This window comes from Diabrotica undecimpunctata, chromosome 9 (genome assembly GCF_040954645.1).
Source record: "Diabrotica undecimpunctata isolate CICGRU chromosome 9, icDiaUnde3, whole genome shotgun sequence".
NCBI classification, from domain to species: domain Eukaryota; kingdom Metazoa; phylum Arthropoda; class Insecta; order Coleoptera; family Chrysomelidae; genus Diabrotica; species Diabrotica undecimpunctata.
Window position 1 is genome coordinate 116,410,655 of NC_092811.1, and position 25,577 is coordinate 116,436,231.

The window sequence follows — 25,577 nt, forward strand, 5'->3', positions numbered from 1 at the left end:
ATAAACTTAAATCATTCATGCCTAAACAATATTCAAATATATTACAATCATATCTAGCGAACAGACATTTTAGAGTTAAACAAGAAGATGCATTCACTGATCTCAAGGATATTGAAGCAGGTGTTCCACAAGGGAGTGTATTGGGTCCAGTCCTATATCTAATATACACGTGTGATATACCTGAACTAGAAGACGACACCATAGCTACCTTCGCAGATGACGCTGCTGTCTTAGCGGTAAGTGACACCGTCGAAGAAGCTACAGAAAAACTACAAAATTCAATAAATAAAATCCATGAATGGACCAAAAAAATGGAAAATTAAACTGAATGAGAATAAATCAGTCCATATAAATTTTACCAATAAGAGAATTAATAATATTCCTATTAGAATAAATGATGTCCAAGTGCCTATTGCAACATCAGCAAAGTACTTGGGGATCACTCTTGATGCGAAACTTCGCTGGAAAGCTCACGTGAAGAAGAAAAGAGAAGAACTAGGCATCCGCTACAAGAAAATGTATTGGTTAATGGGAAGACATTCCTCTCTATCCATAAATAATAAACTCCTAATCTATAAACAAATACTGAGACCAGTATGGACCTATGGCTGCCAACTCTGGGGCTGTGCCAAGCCTAGTAACATCAAAGTAATCCAGATATTCCAGAATAAAGTACTGAGGAACATCGTAGATGCGCCATAGTACGTTAGGAATAACGACCTTCACCGGGACCTCAAGATGGAAGACGTCAATCAGATAATCATGAAATTTGCAGGAAGCCATGAACAACGACTCCATCATCATGTAAACGTCGAGGCTATCCAGCTCCTCGACAATACGAACCTAGAAAAAAGGCTCAAAAGAACAAAGCCTTTTGAACTGGTATAATGAGTGAGTGAAAAGCAGAGTAAAGTGTTGTGTGATTATGCATGCTAAATTTAATGCTAGTTATTAGCATTAAAAAAATAAATTCCTTCATTCGGCTTTACTTAAATAGCAACTGCGTGTTTTTGTAAGAATGAAGAATATTGTTAGTGTAGAACTAGCATAAGTCCAGATAAGCTACTTCTCCACTAATAATTTTGATGCAGCACTAGTCTATATCCACCTAATTTTTTATGAATTTCTAAATGAATTGAAAAGTATGCACAAAATAAACGTTAATATTTGAAAAACAAAATAATGGAAAACCAAACTCCTGAAAAACTTCAAATTGCTCTCCTGAAAAGTTATGATTTCGGATATAGACTAGTTCTGTTCTAAAGCAGCGATTTGTAATGTATAAATCGTTGGTGTTTGTGCAAAGGGGTATAAGTCAATAAATTGAAGTTTTGAGAAAAATGGAGATTAAGATAGCGGTGCTTTTCAAACTTAAGTTTAACAAATTACGTTAATTGCCGAAATTTTAATTTCTGGGTATTGATTGTTATTTATAGAACACCCCTAATTGCCAACTTTATTTATTTGATGTAACAATGATTTTCGAAAATAAATACACTTATGTCCATTGACACAACAAGATAAATCTACTTAACGCTTTATCCACCAAAATAGAAATTATCGTAAACCTGAGTTTTACTCTATTGTTACAAAAATAAAAATAAATTTTATTTATATTAACCTGCACAACCAAAAAAACATATATTCTAACTATATAATACTAAAAGTTCGCAAAAAAAAGATAAAAGTTCTTAATTACAAACTACTAATCTGCATCAAATTTATCTTCATCTTCGACAGAATCGGGATATACGTCACATACATCACTTTCGCAAGGTAAACTTTTGTAGAAGTCATGAAAAATTTCAGAGATGTAAGGTAGTAATTCTATTAAGTTTCGTTTTTTCTTATCAGAAATAGCTACCGGGCCTTCATGACAAAGGTTTGGAGTCTAAGACACTGTATTGCGGCCTCTTCACTGAAAGTTGACTTTATAATAATAATAATAAATTGCCTTTATTTAGTCTGTAAAAATTTACAAACACGAGATACATGAGGCGAAGTCTAGCTAGAGCTACTCCACTTAACCTCAAGTTTACAAAGTCAGTTTGAAATAAGTAGAACATGAAAAAAAAATGATTTATAAATTGACATAAATAATAATATAATATTGAAATGGTAGAAATAGTCATGTGGCTACTAGAAAAATAAGATAAAGAAAATAATTTGTGATGTTATGTGATAAATGATATTAATGATAATTAAAAACAAAAAAAAAATCTAAAAATTCTAATGGTAACAATTACGACAACGATATACTATATAATAATAATAACGTTACTGCGATTGTAGTAAAAATTTCTTATAATGCCGCTTCATGAAATCAAGAGATTTACCTCTTAAATTTTTTGTTAAACTATTAAACACTAAAACAGCATTGTAAGTAAACGATCGCTGGAAAATAGCTAGTCTATATCTTGGCAGCATAAGACTATGAGGATATCTCAGATCCAGATTATGAGCGTCTTCACGAAATACTAATTTGTTCCTTAAATAAATAGGATTTGACGACGAAATAATTCGATATATCAATGAGACGAGGTGATATTTGTATAAATTATCTATTGTTAACCATTGAAGTTCTATAATTTTGCATGATCACGATCATATTTTCTTATGCCAAAAACAAATCTGCAACAATTATTTTGAATTTTTTGCAACCTCAATTTCGTAACTTGATCTAAGCAAGGGTAAAATACCAAGAGCCCATAATTAAGAATTGACATAACCATAGTTTCACAAAGTAACTTACGCAATTTAAAGTTTAAAATGCCTTTACTTCTATACAGTTGACGCATAACTAAATAGCACTTTTTTACTAAAAGGGTGACATGCTCTTGAAAACATAGCGTACAGTCATATATGACTCCTAAGTTTCTGCAACTATTAACATTTTTTAGAGGTTCATTTTTTATAATTAGTTTTAAGTTATCCTGATCAGTGGCTTTATAATTTTTTGAACAATATAACAAAGAATTACATTTTTTAGCATTAAGTTTAAGATTATGTCTAGTGGAATAAGTACAAATAGATTCCAAATCCTGATTTATTTTTTGTGACGCTTGATTTACAGAGTTAGGTTCAAAAGAGAAATACAGTTGTGTGTCATCTGTAAAAGAGTGCAATTTCAGATTATTTAAAGATTTATACAGGTCGGAAATATATATTGAAAAAAGAAGAGGACCAAGAACCGAACCTTGAGGCACCCCTGAACTGATAGATGCAAATTCTGATGAACTATTATCGATTATGACCTTTTGATAACGATTTACCAAATAAAATTTGAAAAACTGTAAGGAGGTATCATCAAATCCAAAATATTTCAATTTAGCACACAGAAGAGTGTGATCAATAGTGTCGAAGGCTTTAGAAAAATCAAGCAAGATGACTGAGGTTGCTTTTCCTTCATCAAATGATCGAAGTATATTATCGGTTAAGTCAAGAAGCAGGGTCGTTGTACTAAACTCTTTTCTAAAGCCTGATTGTATACACGTAACTACATTATTTCTAAAAATATAATCGTATATCTGTTTATAGATAACCTTTTCTAAAATTTTTGACAGTCCCGGTAGGATGCTTATTGGGCGAAGATCATTAAGTGATTCAGGTTTATTTGATTTGGGCAGTGCTTTTACCAAAGCATATTTCCAAGTATCCGGAAAATACCCTACCTCCAAACAACAATTTATAATGTGAGTAATATAAGGAGCAGTAATAGAAAGGGAGAGTTGTAGCATCTTTGCAGAAATATTATCACACCCAACAGCTTCCGATTTTAACCCTAATATAAGTGATTTAATTTCATCAATAGTGGCCATTTTAAACGAGAAAATAATATCTGGGTTAAAAATATTTGACTGATACCATTGGGTTGTCTCAGGACAACAATTTACAGGGCTAAAGACAGATGTAAAATAATTATTTATAGATATAGGATCTTTAAGCTCCTGAGGGATCTCTATAACTGGTTTATTTACAATTTTGAATAACCTCACAGCCTTCTAAAGATCTTTTTTATTCAAAGAAGCAGACCGATAATTTAAGTAACCATTCTTCTCCAAACTCCTTTCTTAAAAGGTTCCAAAGGATTTAATGAAGTTTTATAATAAAGAACTCCACACTGCTCTTTGTTGTATCGTAACCACTTTACATTCCTCCAAACAAATTTTTCGCTTTCTTCGTTTACTTTCTTTTGCTGTAAAGAAGTTTTAAACAGCGAAGCATAATCATAAAAATCTTCCCTTTTCATTTCTTTCACGACAAATGGTTTCCCCTTTCCTGTTTGTCTCACTAGTTGCATCCAGTCATAAGGATGATTTATTAAGGTTCCATATCTCTTTCTAGTTCTCTCTATCGTGGAATGGTCAGTGTCACATTCCATATGTGTATGCCCTGCAATAAGAAACTTATGGTCAATGGTTTTCAAATTTCGGCTATTTTGTAGTAACGTAAAAAACATTGCCATAACGTGTGTATTCTTATTTTGACCACCACACGTATCTGAATACAATATAACGTGGGAAATATCCGTAGGAAGGTCAAAAAGATGCTTATACAAGCACGAACCAATTTGATTTGCACCTCTTCCGGAAATGACTTAGTGCCACATATGATTAAAAGATTGTCCGGTAATACAATCATGGACAGTAAGATTAAAGGTCCATAGTTGTCTTTTATAAAACGCAACGGATGTAACTAGATTAGGTGTTGGGAGATACTGCTGCATATCAAAGGTGTACACTTTTGTAGAGGTGTTGTTCGTATTGTTTATTTTGTCATTTGCTTTTGATTTGTATGCATAGTCAGCTTCGGCTTGATGAGTGGCTAGTTGTTTACAAAATTCGTCAGTATTTTCGGCATTTGCTTTAATTTTTATATGCAGTTGGTCACATGTTTGACATGTATCCTTTTTTGGTGTTTTTATAGCTATTTTCATGTTGTGAAAAATGTTCTCGTAAACCTTTCTGCTTACAGGTTGGTGTATGGACTCTTGTTTAAGATATTCTTCATAAATCTTTGCAACTGTATAGTGAGGTGGAAGATACTTTTTGCTTGTTTGGTTTCTGCAATAGTGACTTTCGTACGCAGGCAAAGACAAAATGTGATGTTTAACAGCTTGAGTAACTTCATCAGATAATTTATGCCATGGCTTATGGGATCCTCTATTATCGTCGTGTATTATTCCACAACTAGAAGCGCCCTTTTGGAGTAAAGTGTTTGTAATAAATTTACTGCTTTCACCAAAAGTCTTTTGAAAGCACGACTTACATGTTGGTATTAAATTACCATTAATCTGAAGATGATATCGATAGGTTAACAAACGAAATTTTTGTTTAGATTCATCAGCAACTTTTTGTTTTGATGTTTTCTTTTCAACGATGTTTACAAGACTAGCTAAATACGCAACTCTATTATTATGGCTACCCATGGCCCAATATTCTTTAAATAAAGTGTGTCTTGCAACATCATTAAAGTTTTCCTGGCATTTCATACGACAATTTGTTAGTGGTTTGCACTGTCTCGCTTCAACTTCTTTGCCTTTTCGAGTTTTATAGCTTTGCCCTAAATTTCTTCTCGATTTATTTTCTAACCTTACTTTTATTGTGTCACCTTTTATAAGTTTATTTCCGCTATTTTTTATACGAATATTCATACTTCGTTTCACTGGTGTTATGTGTACTGTGTTTTCTAAATTTACGTTACCGTAAACTCGGGCTACTTTGGCCCATTTATTAAAACCTTTTAAATCAACTCTCAATAAATCTTAGCATTTTTCTACTACTAAGATGTGTTCACCTGTTTTACATAATTAAACTATCTTAAATAACATGCATAAAGCATTTTAGTGTTTTTAAAAAAAAATATATAACTTTTTACCTGGGCCAATGTTATCCTTATGTTAGGGTTACTTTGGCCCAATATGATATTACCTACTTTAAAGCATTATATAAATAGTTAGGGTCAAAGAAAGACATAGGTTTATTTATTCAGTATATTTATATGACAGAAAAATATATTTCGAATTATGTTTTTTTAAAAAAGGTACAAAAATGAAGTTTTAGCAAACAATTTATATTTTTTACAAATTGCTGACGGAAAATAGTCCTCTTTTTAACTGTTTTGGAGGTTGGATTTTTTCTTAATAGCGCTCCACTTGTAAAACAAAGAGTCCTTTTCTTTTGGCCACTTCCAACACTTGTTGGTACGTTCCATGCATTCAACAACAGCACCTTCTTCTGACACATTAACAGCTATCCCAGGGAACTGTAGCTTATTCCATTCAACAACAACGAAGTTTCCTGTTTGCAGATTTGACTTTAATTCTTCTTCTTTGTTTTGTTCCTGGGGTTTTATGTCACTGAAAGAAGATGCAACTGGATCGACATTTGGGTGATTTTCCTGGAGAACACTGATTGTGTTAATTTCCTCTTCTTCGTCCGTTAAAAGAACCATGTCACTATGACCGGATGAAACAATGCTGTAATTATCACTATCTTCTTCCGAAGTTGAAAGTTCCATGTCATTTTTATTCATTTTTCTATTTTGTCTCTTAACTTCTTGTTTTTTTTCTAAAGCCGTCTGTCGCTTTTTTTCTAGTTTTTCCCTTTTTTTTCTTCTTTTTTCTTCTCGTTTTCCATCTTCTTTTCATTCTTCTTTTGACCTTTTTAATTCATTTGGTGTTCTTGATGCTGAATAATATCGTTAACTGTTATGCTTTTACTAGCAGGAACGTCTATTTTTTTTCGTTTTATTAATCGAGGTTTAACAACTTCTGACTTTTTCTGTTCCAAATGGCGGATAAATGTTTGTCCTACCAATTCCAAATTAACTGTCACATTGTTGGAAGGCAAGCGCTTCGATACTTCTTCTTTGTCTAAGGGATGTATGCCGGCCTTTTTAAAACCAGACTTTAAGTTTTCCTTTTGATGAAGCTCTAAGTTATACAAAGATTTTTTCAACAATCTTGGAAAAATATCTTTTGGTAATGTAGCAACAGTTTTGCCACTATCAGATTGTTTCCATTCGGTAAGAATCTGTCGCCACTTACTTTTGAGTGGCCTAAAATAGGCCACATCAAGTGGTTGTGTTAGGTGTGAGGAGTTTGGAGGCAAGCATACGAATTGGATATTGTTCTCTTTGCAAAGCCTGACCACGTTTAAGCTTACATGTGAGCTAAGATTATCACCGATAACTACTTTTTTACCTTCTTGTTTTTTTAAGATTGGAAGAAGATGTGTAGCAAACCAATCTTCAAATGTTGCTCCATCGATCCAACCTTGTTTTGTCCTGTTATAATGCACTCCTTCGGGGCCACCTTCCAACCAAGTGGTCCACAAATGTTCAGCCTTATAAATAATATAAGGTGGCATTACCACAAAACATAACGCTAATGTTGGACTTAGTCGAATTCATGATACGCTCTGGATACTTTGAACCCCTACGACAGATTACTTTCTTCCTGCCTGGATCGTCAGACATGCATGTTTCGTCATAGTTATAAATGTTCTGAGTCGGTACATTCTCAACTACTTCTTTTAAGTGATCGAAGTAGTCTGAGATTATTTTTCTATCAATCTGAGCACGATTTCTTTTTATATTTAATGCAAACCTGACTGTCAGCTGAGGATGTCTTTTTAAGAAAGATTTGGTCCATTTACGGCCAGGCAAATTATTGCAAAAACACTGTATTGTCTTTCCTTGTCTTGTGACATAACTTTTTACAATATATCTCAAATCCAGTTCACCAATTGGAAATCCGAATTCACACATTTTGTCGATGTGACTAGCAAATGCTAACTCTTCTTCCTGGGTAAAGACTTTGGGATGACCCGGTGAGCTCAAAAACAGATTTTTTGTTTTTTGTTTGTTTTTAATAGTGCTTCGTGGTATTTTAAAAATATCTGCGGCTTGCCTTTGTGTCATTTCACCAGATCTGATTGCTTCTAAACAGGTTTGGAGATGATCTTGACTGTAGTCGGCATAACTCCGGCTTCCTGGTTGGCGTTTGTAGTTATAGGGCATCTTCCCTAATCTAAAAATAAATTTATTCAATAGAAGAACGCCCAGAATGTTGATTTAAAGCAGTAGGTAGGTAATAATAAAAAAAAAAATAAAATAAACGTCAGACCTACTTTGGCCCAAATATAAGTTGGGTCAAAGGTCATATTTTTGAGGTTATCTGAACTGGTTTTATTATTGAATTTTAAAATAAAAAAAGCTGAGAATAATGCAAATTATAACCATTCCACTGCATTAAGTATTAAATTCTGATGTTAAAAAAGTACTTACGAATATTATAACAGGCGTAAAACGGTTTTTGCATGTAAAAGTTTGAGACATTAAAAAATCACTTGTTGCACATACAACATCAAAAGCACTCATGCTGTTATAGGAGGCGATACGTGAAACATTTGAAGGTCGTTACGAGTTGCGCAGGTCTGCACTTCATCGGAAACTACCGACATCGGCTTAAAATCTACTCTCTCGAGATACTTTGAAAACGTTTTATTTTTAATTTGGGCCAAAGTAGGACCCTAGGGCCAAAGTAACCCTTATTTACGGTACTCACACCAACCACATTTGATTTGATTTCATTTTCCGGTAGGTTTTTTTGTTTTTTCGGTCTTAAAATGTCATCTTCATCCGATAATAAAACGTCAGAATCTTCCTTCGGATCATAGGAAGGATCAAGATCACTATCATCATCAAGACCATATAGTATGTCAGATGGAAACTCAGAAATAAATGGAGCTGCATTTGAACCTAAAAACATAGGTATTAATTTTTTCTTAAACTCAACAAACGAGAACTTATTTGTACCACTGCCTAGGTTACTATTAGTCTGTCTATTTTCTGGCTCTGGCTTTTTATCTGCTTCCTCTTGATGTTCAGAAAAATGTTGATAAGATTCGGGATCGGAATCTACGTATTATTGTAGGTATTAGTCATATTAAAACAAATTTTAATAATAATAACTTACCTGTTTCATTTGATTGTACATTCCCACACATTTCCAGAATTTTATTACCTCGGAAAGACCTCATTTTAAACTGGGACATTAACAAAATTTTTTGTAAATACGAGCTTAACACTTATTTTGAGGTTAGAACGTCACGTGCCAACAGGTACAAGTTAACTGAATACTGGTGTCAAGAGACAAAAGTCGACTTATCACTAAACGCACAGGACGCGCTAGTGGCGCTATTAGATACACGTCTACTTATACTCCTTTGCACGCAATGAATGATAAAATTTTGATTTAGAGTCATTGGGCACCAACTCATATCTAGACAATGGTGTTATTATTGACTTATGTCTCTTTGCACAACCACAGATGAACTTGTTTTTTACAGCGTGGTATACTTTTCTCATTTTTCACCAAATGTATACTTGTACCCCTCTGCACGCATACTAACGAAATGTCCTACGCTAAATAAATAATATAAATCTACTAAGTAAATGAAACTGGCAATTTTTAAAATTAAAATAAAAATTTATTTAATCATGTTAAACACATACAGTCCTGCAATATAACTTTAATTAAAGGAAAATCCTACTTTATTGTTTAACTTACCTCCCTTATTTGCCCTATAGTGTAATACACAAATCCCCTTCTCTTGCTTCTGTAATGCAGCGTCAATCCCTGTTTCGTTTCATTTTCGCAAATAAAACTAGGCGCCCTCATTCTAGGATAAGAAAACTTTAGGTATTCGTGAAGGTTGTCGAGACCGTTAAGAAAATCTCTCATATGTCTACCCAAAACTGATAGAACTCTATCGTAACCATATTGGCTCACGAATCCAATAAAAAATACGCCCATTTGATCGAAAAATTCTCTTTCGCTAACTTGCAATATCTGAAAAATATGAAGTATTAAAAATTTATTCGTTTTGCGTTTTAAGTAGGGTTTTAATAATAGTTTTATAACAATATTTTATGTAAAGCGATTAAATAAGAAAAGAACTAAAGGAGTGGAATATAATGGAAGATATGCTAAAAGTTAATAAGAGAGTAGAACGTCAGAACAAAGATCTACTCTGACTGTTGATGTTAATAATAAATAAGGGTGAATGTACGCTAATTGTTTTAGTGGTATTTTCTGGTTATAATACAGCACTACCACAGCTGCAGTCATTCTTTAACTTAAAACACTTGTACTTTTGTATAGTTTATTTCACGAAAAATGGTTGAGTGCTTAATGATTGCAATAAAAGCCGACCGCAAGTACCTCAGCTTAGTTAACATTAGTTGAGCAGGTAATTATTTAGGTAAAATTGAAGCTACTGTGGAGTGTCGTTATCTTGTTTGTTCTTTCAGTGTTCCAGCAAAGAAAAAGCATTTATCTGCTGACGCTAGAGAAATCGTAAAAACAATATATACTTCTTTACTTACAAGAGGACTTACTGCTAATACTGTTGTCAGTGAAATATCTGATTTAACGAAAATACCTCTAACCACAGTGAAAAGAATTACATGAAATCCCATTAAGTCAAGAAGGAAGCGTAAGGATGCCGGTTCTACCAAATGTATTGACGAAAGTGATAAGGACTTAATAAGACGAAAAATTTACACAATGTACGAAGAGCAACGGATATCACATTAGATGCTTTAAACCAACGGCTTACTAATGATGATACACAAATAAACTGTACCCGCATTAGTCTTTGGAAGATTTTGTCTAAAATGGGCTTCAGATATCGTACAATTGGCAAAAGGCAAGTGCTTGTGGAGTCCCATCGTTTACAAAAGTGGCGTACTGAATATATAACTTCCATAAGAAAGTACCGTACAGAAGATCGACCAATAAATTTATCTGGACGAGACATGGTTTGACACTCATGAAACACCATCCAAAGGATGGTCCGATTCTTCCAACAGGTTGCAAACAAAAGCTTCATCAAACAAAGGGAAAAGAATAACAATTTTACATGCAGGATCAGAAAATGGTTGGGTCCCAAATGCCTTATGGCTTTCTGCAAAGAACATTAAAGACTCCTGCGTGGACTACCATGAGGATACAACGGCAGAGCTTTTTCAGCAATGGTTTAAGAATTGTCTTATACCTAACCTTCCTCAAAATAGTGTGATAGTAATGGACAATGCAAGTTACCACAGTCGTCAATTACATAAGTCTCCAAGTGCAAATAACACGAAAATTGAAATTCAAAACTACCTGTTAGAAGACGATATATTTTGAAGAAAGTTATTTAAAAAATGAACTGTTAGAAGTGTTAAAATCATTTTCTATTAAAAAAGTATATGTTTGTGACGCATTGACCGAGGACATGGGAAATACAGTGATACGGCTTCCGCCCTACTATTGTTTATTTAATCCCATAGAGCATGTGGCACCAACTAAAGTCAAATGTTAGGTCACAAAATGTGTCTCCGACTTTAAGTGGTAGTGTAGTCGAATTAATAAGGAAATATGTTGATGATATCTCCCCAGAAAGTTGGAAAAATTCAGTACGCCACGTAATGAACGTAGAAAATTCATATGTTACTTTGAATCACATAATTAAACCAATTGTTATTAATCTTGAAGAGGATAGCGACAGCGAAACAGAATTAGGTATTTAGGAATTCATAAATATATTTTGGTTATTTTGGGTATTTTTTTTTGTAAATATTAACTTGTATATATTTTTCTATACTTTTTTTTCAATTCATCTATTTTTTGTACATTATGTATTCGTTTGTATGTATATACTGTAAATAGAACTGTTATTACTGTACATTTTTAACGATATCCGATTAGGAAGAGCAAAAACTTTTAAATACGCCAGTTTTTTACTGACAGTCCTAAGCCTGTAAAAAGTGCGAAGGAAAGTACCTTTCTGAATTTAGATCCATATACTACAATTATTCACGTAGAACAAAAAAACTACTTTCTTCATGTTAAAAATTGTTCAATTATCAAGTATATTCACTTAAACAACCTGAAAATACCATATGAAATAATTGAATAAATTTTTATAATCGTGTATTACACAGCTACCAATGAAATATATTAAATAACAAACTTTCTGAAGTGCGACCCTGTGTACTTCGGTAGTTTATTGAGAGACTTGTATACACAATAGGATCAACTCAGGTAACCATTAAGCACTCAACCATTTTTCGTGAAACAAACTATACCATGTCTATCTTTATCAGTTTCACCATTTTTCTTCCTTCCCTCTCAGGAACGGCACTCTCATTTTTTTATCTTCTCCCATCATTGTCGCATATCTCAACGGTATGACTGTTAGCTCTATTAGACACTAGACTCAGTAAAACGAAAGTTTAATCTAAATAAGATATATTCGCATATCATAAGAGAGAAAATTTTGCCGGCAATATTTTCGACTGTTAGTTATGAAAGTTTGTTGCCTGGCAATATTCGTTAATTAAATTTTGACAGTTAAATCACGAGACGTCAGTCTTGTGATTTTTTTACAGTTTTTTTTAAATATTAATTTTTTAAATTTAAATTTTTTTAAAAGAATATTAAAATTTCAATATGAAAATATCGACACAAAAGACGATTTTTGGCGTTTGTAAAGATGAAGACGAAAGAAGAAGAAGATAATTTGTAGTATTTTCAAAATAAAACAAAATTATAAAAGAAAACGTTACTACCTGCACTGCCTTCTTGGATAGCCTTGGCAGCAGTCCTTCTGGATATACTTGATGTGTACTGAAACTTGGTTGGTCTACTGCCGCAGCTCGCCTGATTTCCTCCCATTTGTCTTCTCCGTATGTTTGCTTGATATACTCCGACATATTTTCTATTAAAAGCCCATACATAGTGCATTTGTCTAAAAATAAAAAATAATATGTAAATGTGATACCATATGATATTGTTGCATTAAAATAAAGGATTCTTAAGGACATTTTTAACCATTGTTTAAACTTGATTGTTATGTTGGTATCTTTATATGCCAAAATTTGTATTAAGTTAAAGAGAGTTGTAGTTAGATACATTCATTTGTAAAATTTCTTGGTTAAATCGGTATATTATCATTGTTATTAGATTAAATTTTTCCCTGTTTAAATAAAAACAAGGTTTCAAACAATTTTATATTGAATTATAATAAAATATTAAGTAAATATTGCAATGGTATTCGACTTAACTTGGCGTCAGGATTAGTTCAATATAACACAGCAGAAAGGGCAATGGAGAGAGCAAAAAAGAGGAACGACCATAAAGATTAAAAACAAGGGTCAATGATATTACCACAAAAAAAACAAACTCAAATGGAGCTTCGCAGGCTACATTGCTAGACAAAAAGACCAACGTTGGAATACAACATTGGAGACCTTGCAAAAGTAGACGAACAAGAAGAAAACCACAGATGCGATCGATGGGTAGATGACATAAAAAGAGTAGTCGGAACAAATTGGAAGTATGCTGCTCAGGATAGACACTGATCGAAGGAGTTGGGAGGGGAGTATATCCAAAAATGGAGAACAGAAGGATAAGTAGAAGAAAAAGAAGATCCACTTGATGAGGTGCTTCGAGGAATCTTTATATTCCTTTATCTTTCTCTGTTTGTACGTAGTCGAAGGGTTTAAAAACATTTTTTTTTAATATTGTAATGTGCATTTGCCTTTTTCCTATTATTTCTAGCCCAAAATCCAGAATTGTTTTTGATTAAAGCTATTTGTTGCTTAAATTGCTTTATTTTTCATTTTCCACGCCAGAGAGAATAATCTGTTGCTTCTGTAGGTGTAAATATATTTTTTTTTATTTCTTTGTTGTTTTGAAATAAGCATACTCAATTATTAACTATTCTAACGTGTTACTTACTAGCCTTAGCGTATCTTAAACCAACCATTGTAATTTATTAATAAGTAAATAAAAATGAGTTTCAATTGAATAGTATTTTCTGACTCCCTGACTAAATATTAAAACGTCAAACCGTGTTTCGTATACCTTCATTAACATTCTACGACTATTGCGGCCGTTTTCTTTGGCATGTGTTTAATTGGTTTGGTGTCTAATTAATGGCTGTGGAGCAAGCAGACAATTGGAAAGGAAATTGGGAGCGAAAACCAAATACTGGTGTTGTTTGTAGGAAATGGGAATAAATAAGAGTAAACAAAATGAACCGAGGAAAGAGAGTATTAGGTCAGTTACAGTCCTTGTATCGATTTCTCATTAATTCATTAAAGGAACTTAACTAAGTGCCTCTAAAATAAACAATTGGATCAGTCGCCAAATTAAAGTCTACTTTTTGTTTGGGCGTTTGTATTAAAATGAGGATATTTCTTTTCTAAATTTAGATTATTCTAAGAAGTAATATGAAAATGTAATAGATGTAATAGGAATAATCCACAGCTTAAAAAAACTTACAATGGAGTGAAAAATTTTAGTATAATTGGTGAAATTTATAAAATTAATAAAATTATGAAAGTTCGGTCCTATCAAATCATCATTAAAAAGCCACTTTGAAAACGGTATAAAAACCTTTAATTTACATTTAAAACCAAACCATGATAAATAAAAAATTTATTAAAACGACAACGACAAACGTCAACTAAATTTAAAATTAAGCAACATAGTCTCGATGAATAAAGATTTATCAAAAAGAAAACATGAAGTTGCTGTCTAAGTAGTAACTTTTTAACTGGTAACTTTATCTTGACCCAGAGATGGTCGCCATTTCGAGAAAGGGTTCAGCACGTTTCCTTTTGAATAAATCTTTAAACATCGACACTAGGTTGCTTAATTTTACCAATTACACTAGAACAATGAGTGTATTTTGGCAAATCATATTAAATTAAATTAATACTATAGTAGAAATCCTCAATTCAGAAGAGTGATTTCATAGTTTAAATGCCGAATATCCTCAAATTTAAATGTACACAGCGGCCCTCGAAAACCCCCTGTTTTCTCGATTGCAATTTGCGTTTCCTCATAAGAAATTACAGAATATATAAAGTAGTATATTTATTTGTGCTTCTCTATAGTAGACTTGACCAGAAGTTGTCGTACAGTGTAGCCAATTCTTGTTCACAAGTAGTAATTATGGTCATACAAAACCTGTATTCTTCCACGCAGCGATTATTACAGTCATAAAAATACCAAAAAAACATGATTTTTTCAATAGTAAAAATTAAGCACAAATTTGTAATGAAATAAATTTTATTTATATGTTCCGTTTCGTTACATATTTAAATTTATAAAATAAAAATCAATATTTTAAAACAATATTTTTCAATCGTTTGGCAATGTTGGAATTAGCGAGGAAAGTCCGTTTTACAATTCGGACCCAGACATGCCGTAAAACTAGTTTTTATTATTTTTTCGCCGAAGAAATGGTTCATTTGCATTGGCATTTCTATGGGTAGTGCATGTGTTTTTGTGAGTATATTATTTTATCTGATAAGTTTGTAAACTTATTGTTGTCAATACTGTTTGATCAATACTGGGAGTATTGGGAAATTGGGAGCGAAAACCAAATACTGGTGTTATTTGTAGGAAATGGGAATAAATAAGAGTAAACAAAATGAACCGAGGAAAGAGAGTATTAGGTCAGTTACAGTCCTTGTATCGATTTCTCATTAATTCATTAAAGGAACTTAACTAAGTGCCTCTAAAATAAACAATTGGATCAGTCGCCAAATTAAAGTCTACTTTTTGTTTGGGCGTTTGTATTAAAATGAGGATATTTCTTTTCTAAATTTAGATTATTCTAAGAAGTAATATGAAAATGTAATAGATGTAATAGGAATAATCCACAGCTTAAAAAAACTTACAATGGAGTGAAAAATTTTAGTATAATTGGTGAAATTTATAAAATTAATAAAATTATGAAAGTTCGGTCCTATCAAATCATCATTAAAAAGCCACTTTGAAAACGGTATAAAAACCTTTAATTTACATTTAAAACCAAACCATGATAAATAAAAAATTTATTAAAACGACAACGACAAACGTCAACTAAATTTAAAATTAAGCAACATAGTCTCGATGAATAAAGATTTATCAAAAAGAAAACATGAAGTTGCTGTCTAAGTAGTAACTTTTTAACTGGTAACTTTATCTTGACCCAGAGATGGTCGCCATTTCGAGAAAGGGTTCAGCACGTTTCCTTTTGAATAAATCTTTAAACATCGACACTAGGTTGCTTAATTTTACCAATTACACTAGAACAATGAGTGTATTTTGGCAAATCATATTAAATTAAATTAATACTATAGTAGAAATCCTCAATTCAGAAGAGTGATTTCATAGTTTAAATGCCGAATATCCTCAAATTTAAATGTACACAGCGGCCCTCGAAAACCCCCTGTTTTCTCGATTGCAATTTGCGTTTCCTCATAAGAAATTACAGAATATATAAAGTAGTATATTTATTTGTGCTTCTCTATAGTAGACTTGACCAGAAGTTGTCGTACAGTGTAGCCAATTCTTGTTCACAAGTAGTAATTATGGTCATACAAAACCTGTATTCTTCCACGCAGCGATTATTACAGTCATAAAAATACCAAAAAAACATGATTTTTTCAATAGTAAAAATTAAGCACAAATTTGTAATGAAATAAATTTTATTTATATGTTCCGTTTCGTTACATATTTAAATTTATAAAATAAAAATCAATATTTTAAAACAATATTTTTCAATCGTTTGGCAATGTTGGAATTAGCGAGGAAAGTCCGTTTTACAATTCGGACCCAGACATGCCGTAAAACTAGTTTTTATTATTTTTTCGCCGAAGAAATGGTTCATTTGCATTGGCATTTCTATGGGTAGTGCATGTGTTTTTGTGAGTATATTATTTTATCTGATAAGTTTGTAAACTTATTGTTGTCAATACTGTTTGATCAATACTGTATTGTAGTATTGATAAAACGTGTTATTGATAATAAGAGTGTTATAGTTTGTCGTTTTATAGTAAATTTTTAGTTATATTCTGTGATTATTGAAATACAATGGACGAAAAACCGAGTTGTTCCAAGAGAAGACAGCAAAATTCTGATGTTGATTTCAAAAATGAAAAGCCGCAAAAGAGACGGAAAATGTTAACGTCCGAAGAGAAGGTAATGATACGAAACGTTTATGAAGGAATTGTCGGCAGAAAAATGGCATTAAATGTTAGCCAAGCGGTCGACATTTGTAGCAGTTTAACAAAAGTATCCGTTAGCTGTATTTTTCGTGTACTTAAAAATACATCGGAAAATAAAAAGCAAGAAAAAGGTAAAACTAGAGGTAGGAAAAGCATTGTTTTGGATGACGAGACAAGGAATAATTATACGTCGAAAAATTCATTCATTTTATTTTCGGAGTGAAATTCCAACACGGAAAAAAATTTCTCAAGAGCTCAAAAACGATGACTCTTTACCCAAGATATCTCGTAGGGTCTTAATCAGGACCATGCGCAAAATGAACTTTCGATATGTAAAACGTATGCTATTAGAAAAAAATGAAATTATTATTATATATTACTTGGATGAAACCTGGATTAACGAAGGTCATACAGTTGGAAAAGTTTGGCAAGATTTAAATGTCAAAAGTAAACGCGAAGCATTTATAGAAGGCTGGTCTACAGGATTAAAAGCTCCATCAGGAAAGGGACGGCGTTTAATCATCACCCATATAGGAAGTGATATAGAGTTCCTTGATGATGGGATCCAGGTAAAAAAGTAAACTGGTTCAATGACACTTTGAAAAAAATGCGTGAGAGACTTCAATTTATTAGAGCAATAAATAGAAACGATCCCATTGCTGCACCTAGAAGTACCATTATCAAACTTAGAAAAGAGTACAGGGAAGCCATCAAGCTTGCAAAAATTAATGCAAATGATAGGTTTATAAAAAATTCTGGCAACTCTCAACAAGCTATGTGGAAACTAATTAATGGTAACAAACATAAAAATGTTTTCTTCACTGATAATTCTAAACTGAATGCAGATAGTTTTAATAGCCACTTCTGTTTAACTGCTGAGAAAGTAATAAATAAACTTGAGGTTCCTCAGCTAACTCTTGATGACTATTTAAAGTGTATACCACAGAAAAATATCCCGTGTTTTACCTTTCAGCTAGTGAACTTTAGTGAAGTTGACTTAGCTATTACAGAAATAAAAAATAGTAACAGCAAAGATCCTGATGGGTTTAACACAAAAATTATTAAAACAATTAAAGATATAATTGTTCAACCTCTAACAACTTTAATAAATCAATCAATATCTTGTAATACTTATCCTCAAGTTTTCAAAACTGCAAAGGTAGTACCTCTGTTTAAGAATAAAGGCTCTATTGATGATTATAACAATTATCGACCCATTTCTTTGTTGCCCATTTTATCAAAAGTTTATGAACGAATTTTAAAAAATCAAATTATTCTACATTTTGAATCTAATAAACTGTTTGCCATAAACCAGTACGGATTCCGAAAAAATAAAACAACAACTTTAGCTATTGATCATTTCACTAGTAATGTTTTGGAAGGGTTTGAAAAATATCTTGATACTCTTGCATCGTTTTTAGATCTTACTAAGGCATTCGATTGTGTCACACATAGTATTCTGTTTAGAAAACTTCCTTATTATAATTTTCATAGTGATGCTATTCAACTAATTGATTCATATCTATCAAATCGTGATCAATATGTTCACTTCAACCAGTGTGATTCTCAAAAACAATCTCTGTTGTTTGGTGTCCCTCAAGGCTCGGTTTTGGGTCCAGTATTATTTCTTATCAATATTAATGATCTAGTGTACTCTCAAAATGAGACAGTTAATACTGTTTTATTTGCTGATGACACTACTTTCTATGCAAGCTATCACCCTTCTGAATTCGACATCCTTGATTACCAAACATCTGAAAAAAACTTATTCAATTGGTTTTTAACTAACCGTCTCTCTTTGAACAACTCTAAATCACAAAGTGTTAATTTTACTCTAAGAAATAACACTTGTGTTGAAAACGTTGCTCTACCACGATGTATAACCGGAGCGAAGTTTCTGGGGATATATTTGGATGCAGGATTAACCTGGGAACAACATATAGTTAATCTATCGAAAAAGCTTTCCCGACAACTTTTCCTCTTTAGGAACCTTGTACAGGTGACATCCAGGGAAACTATTTTAACAGCCTATCATAGTAATTTTCATTCTCATCTGACATATGCTATTCTCTCCTGGGGTCACTCTTGTCATATTGTTAAAGTGTTTGCACAACAAAGAAAGTGTGTTCGTATTATCTCTGGGCTCTATTATAGAGCAGACTGTAGAAACTCCTTTAGAGCTTTACAAATTTTGACTTTACCTTGTGTATACATTATGCAGTGTCTGTTGCACATTAAACAAAATCTTAGTCAATACAATGCGCATGTAGATTTTCACAAGTATTCCACCAGATTTAACAATAATCTTATATCAGAATTTAGCCGTCTTGAGAGATCCAGAAATGGTTCAAGGTATTTAGCCATAAAATTCTATAACTTAGTGCCAGTTAGAATAAAAGCACTTAATTTTCATCAGTTTAAGGCGAAAATTAAGAGTTACCTTAAAGTGAATGCATTTTTTACATATGAGGAGTATTTTACCTCCAATTTTAATTTATTGTAATCGTTGTAAGTATATTTTAAAACACTGTATTTATGTTTTGTGTTTATATTTATGTGTTTATTAACTATATTGACATATTTTATCTTTGACTTGTAAAAAATACTTTTGTATTGATTTATTACCAATAAACCATCTATCTATCTATTTAATGCAGTCGCCATTGTGACATTCCAACAAGCTGTTTATAGAACAACTAGCGCAGAATGCCCCAATGGCGAGTGCATTCAATACTTACATCATGCTGTAATTCATCAAATTGACGGTACGCACTTTTAGTGCTGTTCAAAACCAGTAAATCAATTGTTTTTACAATAATTATGTGATATTTTTACTTATCAATGTATTGTGATTTTCCAACTTAAAATTAAATTAGACACGTGCTTTGTGTTTGGCGGTATTTTTATTTGTAAATTTGCAAATAATTGCCTGACTGCTGTTTTTTCAAGTTCCATTTACTAAGGCTAATTTTATATTTCAAATACACTTGTAAAATCTGATTTTTCATGATTAAGTAAGGGATTTATCCTTACTATACTATTAAGATGTGAATTTTTAATAATAGACCAATTCTTTTAACACTGGTAGCTGTAATTAGCATCGATATTGTATTACTGCTTATGTAAGTAATTGTTTAATTATTATTCTCTTTCTATCAACATGAGTGGTCACTTCGTGGCTTTCTCTTTTAATTTAAAGAGCTTCCCTTCTTCTTCTTCTTCTTCGTCTAGCCATTCACGTCCACATCTGAACATAAGCCTCTTCAAGTCTTCCTTTCCATTGTTTTTTATTGTACGCTACTTGTAGCCAATTTTTCCCGGCAGTCCTTTTCAGATCATCTGTCCATCTCATAGGAGGTCTGCCTCTGGGTCTTTTGTGTTGGTATGGTCTCCAGGTTAAAATTTATCTGTGCCATTTGTTTAGATCGCTCCTAGCTACATGTCCAGCGTATTCCCATTTCAACTTTAATGATTTTTGCACCACATCGGTGACTTTGGTTTTCTGTCTTATCCATGTGTTTGTTTTCTTGTCCTTAAGTGATATACCTAGCATTGCTCTTTCCATCGCGTGTTGAGTGACTCTAAGTATATTCATATTCTTTTTTGTGATTGTCCATGTTTGTGCCGCATAAGTTAATATCGGAATAATGCATGCATCAAAAACTTTAGATCTAAGATGTAATTGAATTTGTTGATTTCTGAGTATATAGTGTCTTCGGAGTGCATTACTTTTGTTTTGTTTAAATTCATTTTTAGTCCTATTTTAGAAGATTCGGTATGTAGTTCTAAAAGCATGGTTTGCATTTCTTGTAGGTCAGTAGCTATCAGGATTATGTCATCTGCAATTCGTAGATTACTGAGGTAGCGGCCATTGATGTTTATTCCCTTATATTTCCAATTTAGGTTTTTAAAAACGTTCTCCAAAACTAAGGTGAAAGAGCTTCCCTAATTCTTATAAAAGAGTACTACCGAGTTCAACCCGGAAGCCTGAGTTTAATATTAACTCTAGTAAACTATTAATCTTAGCTTTATGTTTAATATACTATATATATATATATATATATATATATATATATATATATATATATATATATATATATATATATATATATATATATATATATTAGTCTGTGTATGTTAAGTGTCCTTTAAAAATAATTTAAAGTAAACTTCCTCATTTTCATTTATAAGCTGCAGGTCGCAGGTACATCCAATCACTATTTCCTGTTATATAAACCTCCACCAAATAATTAATGATATATTTATAATCGTTTATCTAAAAACGATGACTTGTAGCTTCGAAAATGGAAAGCGATTAAAACAAATAAAGGTATCAGTACTTTAACTTGATATAGACATAATTGATGTTACATCTAGCTATGATGGTTGTTAAATCATTTTTATTTGTCGTACGTGATTGTATTGACACACTTTCAGCCAGCCACGATGAAACAATATATTTTATTCAATATATTGTTTAATAATATACTATATTCTGATATAACAAAAATATTTGCTACATATTATATTGAAAATTTAAAAAAAATTACGATATGATATGATATGACGTATTTATAATAACAAGATCATCCTATTATTAGAAAACAAGAAGTATAAAAAAATAAAATAGGTAATACAATTAGTTAAATATATAAAAATTGGTTAAAGGCTGGTAAGGGGTCTTGAAGGCGACATGAAGCTGCCGATGCTTTTGTCGTAACAAAACTCTAAGAAATGCCCACTGTTTTCCAACGAATGAGTTGGAGGTTTTAGGAATAAAACTCAGCTCTGCCAGCAAATCCTACTCTCACGTCCACGAAGACATACCATGTCGCGTAAGCACTGGGTGCATCGCGTACAATTGGGGTGCGTTATGTAGCAGACGAGAGAGTGTAAAAAGTGAGTTTCTGGCGCTTAAAAACTGGAACCTATCGGCTAGGGGAATGAACCCCAACAGAAAATTCGGTCCTCCAAGGATTGGGGGTTAAGTCGTAAGGCCAGTGACCTTACACTTGTGAAAATTCTACAGCGCTAAAAAAACTCAATGAGCCTCGGTTACCGGACGGAAATTACAGTAGACGAAAACAACAACGAAAATGGACCATGAATTACGGAATCTGGAATATACAGGGAATCCGGAACAAGCAACAAGAAAATATGCAGGAATCATCATCATCATTATTTAACCCGGATCTATCCACTTCTGGATATAGGTCTCCCTCAGTCTTTTCCATGTATTTCCGTTTTGTGCTGTTTGCATCCAATTTTTGTCGATCCGTTTTATGTCATCAGACCATCTTGTTGGTGGACGACCTCTACGTATTATTCGCTGTGTCCATCTTTTATCCGACATTCTAGCTATGTGCCCCGCCCAGTTCCACTTAAGGGTCATAATTCTTTCTATGGCATCTGTCACTCCTGTTCTTCGTCTTATTTCCTTGTTCGTGATCCGATCCCTACAAGAAATGCCTAACATCGATCGTTCCATGGCTCTTTGGGTAATATAAATTGTATTTCTTACTTTCTTGGTTAGTGTTAATGTCTCTGCACCATATGTAAGTACTGGCAACACGCACTGATTAAAGACACATAGGCAGTTCTGATTTAAGAACATAGCTTAGCTTGCTGAATGCCACCCAAGTGAGTCCTATGCGGCGGCTTAGTTCGCACGTTTGATTATCTCTTCCTATTCGTATCTCATGTCCTAAGTACTTCTATGAGGTGGTTTCTTCAATATGCATGCCATTTAGTGAAATCTTTTCGCTTAACACAAGATTTGTTATGATTTGTGATTTTGTGTGGTTGATTTTTAATTCTACTTGTAGGGAGGCTAGGTATAGTTTCTCCAGTTGCGATACTGCATCATCGATTCTGTCAGCAAAAAGGACTATATTGTCAGCAAACCTCAAATGACTAAGCATTTCTCCATTGACATTAATTCCTTTTTCACTCAGATTTGCGTTCTTAAACATATGCTCTAATAATGTTGTAAACAATTTTGGCGAAATTGTGTCTCCCTGTCGCACTCCCCGTTTTATTTTAAATACGTTGGTCTTTTTATCTGCCAGTTTCACACTTGCTGTCCAATTTTGATAGATGTATTTTATCATGTTTATATAGCGATAATCTCTACGGCACTCTGTTAAGGCTTTTAACATCTTTTGATGACTTATTGTGTCGAAAGCTTTTTCGTAGTCAACAAATATCATGACTAATGGCTTGTTATATTCAACACTCTTTTCTATTAAGTTCTTAATTACTTGTAAATGATCATTCGTGCCATATCCTGCTCTAAAACCTGCTTGCTCTCTTGGCTGATAGAAATCCAACTTACTTCCTAGCCTGTTGGTAATAACTCTTGTAAATAGCTTATATACTTGTGACAACAAGCTAATGGGGCGGTAGTTTCTGAGGTCGCTGATATCTCCCTTCTTATAAAGTAAGATGATTTCCGCGTTGTTCCACTGCGTCGGTGTTATCGCTTCGCACATACATTTATTGAACAGCTTAGCAAGTGCCAGTAAGAGCTTATTTCCTCCTAGTTTTAGGCTTTCGGTCATTACCCTGTCTTCACCTGGGGATTTATTGTTCTTCATCACCCGAAGTGCATTTTTAATTTCGTCAACAGTTATGTTCGGCATTAATTCTGAGCCTTGATTCTCTATCTTTGGTAAGGGGCGTCTTTCATCGGATTCACTTGTTTCATAGAGTTGTCTGTAGAAGTCTTCCACTGTTTTCACTATTTCTTCCTTATCAGTCACAATGTCGTGTTGTTTATTTCTTATGCAGGAATACGTAAATCGAAAATTAGATATAGCCATTCTCTCTGAGATCAGGAAAAAAGGAAATGGAATCGAAAAATTAAAAGACTATGTACATTTCTTCTCGGGAGTGGGAAAGGATCAAAGAGCAAGAACAGGGATATTAATATTTGTACACAAGAAATTCGAAAAATATATTAAATCTTGGGAAGCATACAACGAACGTTTTATTAAAGTGACGATTCTCCTAAGAAGAACACAAATAACAATTCTGGGGGTATATGCCGTAAATGATGACTACTCAGTAAAAGAAAAAAAGCTTTTGAAGAAGACTTCAAAAAAATCCTGAACGAATTTCCTAACAGCCATGAGATTATATGCGGAGGAGACCTTAATGCCAGGGTAGGAAAACAAGTACAAAGTAAAGTGGTAGGCATGCATGGAGAAGAAACTGTTAACAACAACGGAGAAATACTCATAAATATATGCCAACAATATGAGTTAAAGATTTTGAATGGTTTTGTCGCCCACAAGAACATACATAAATACACCTGGTATCAGCACACAAGAGGTCTAAAATCGATAATAGATTATTTGTATATAAAAAACTGCATGAAAGACGCAGCGCTAGAAGCCTTAGAGCCACAGGTACTAACTAATGAGAATCGCAAAAATATCAAAAATCGCGCAATGTTTATTTATTCAACAGATTAATAGATACATTAATTAATAAAATTATGAAACACAATAAAATATCGCAAGAATGGAGAAAGAGAGAACTAATTCTACTATTCAAAAAAGGAGATAAAAAATAGACAGAAAACAACAGAGGTATAAACTTGTTAAATACTACGCTAAAACTTACAACTAAAATTTTTCACGTGCTAATAAATCAGAGGATAAGTTTAGCAGATGAAAAACAGGGTTTTCGTAGTAAAAGATCGTGTACAGATGCAATATTCGTTAGAAAGCAAATTACTGAGAAATCACTAGAGTATAATAGACCAGCATTTCTGTTTGACTAAAGAAAGCATTTGACAGAGTAAGACTCAAGGATGTAATCCATCTTCTGTATAATAGAGAAGCTCTCCTAAATATTATAAAAACTATCGAAAACATCTACCAAAACAACAAAATAAAAGTCAGACTAGATGGACAACTTACAGAACCTATAGAACTAGGCAGCGGAATAAGACAAAGGAATTCATTGAGCACCATGCTCTTCAATTTGATCATGGATGAAATCATCAAAAGCGTTTACAAAGGAAGAGGATACAGGATGAGAAACAAAGAAATTAAAATACTCTGTTATGCAGACGACGCAATATTGATAGCCCAAGATAAAGAGTCTGCAAAGACTGGTCCACACATTTAATATAAGATCAAAAGAATTTAATATAACAATCTCATCTCACAAAACTAAAACAACAGTAGTCAGCAAAGAACCAACCAGATGTAAAATAGAAAAGCCAGTGTAAGACCAATAATGACATATGCCTTAGAAACAAGACCCGACACAGCCACATTGCAAAGGCTACTGGAAACGGCAGAGATGAGAGTACTGAGAAGAATTACAGGAAATACGCTGAGAGATCGAAAGAAAAGTGAAGACAGAAGAAAATGTAACGTACATTGTATAAATGTATGGGCACAAAATAGAAAAGAAAATGGAATAACCACCTAAGCAGAATGGAGGAGACTCGTGTCGTCAAAATAACAAGAGATAAGTCATCAATCGGCAGAAGAAGTATCGGACGAACG

The 25,577-nt window shown here is 32.9% G+C and overlaps 1 protein-coding gene across 1 annotated transcript in view; it reads right to left on the reverse strand.

Moving 5' to 3' along the window:
* Window positions 1–25,577, reverse strand: part of Gyc88E (Guanylyl cyclase at 88E) — a 97,993-nt gene that overhangs the window by 33,573 nt on the left and 38,843 nt on the right. Inside the window, exons 2-3 of the mRNA XM_072544063.1 lie at window positions 12,622–12,800; window positions 9,575–9,856 (exon numbers count right to left, since the gene is read on the reverse strand). Of these exons, the coding sequence (XP_072400164.1) occupies window positions 9,575–9,856; window positions 12,622–12,789 (450 nt within the window). The 5' untranslated portion in view covers window positions 12,790–12,800. The remainder of the gene's footprint in view (window positions 1–9,574; window positions 9,857–12,621; window positions 12,801–25,577) is intronic.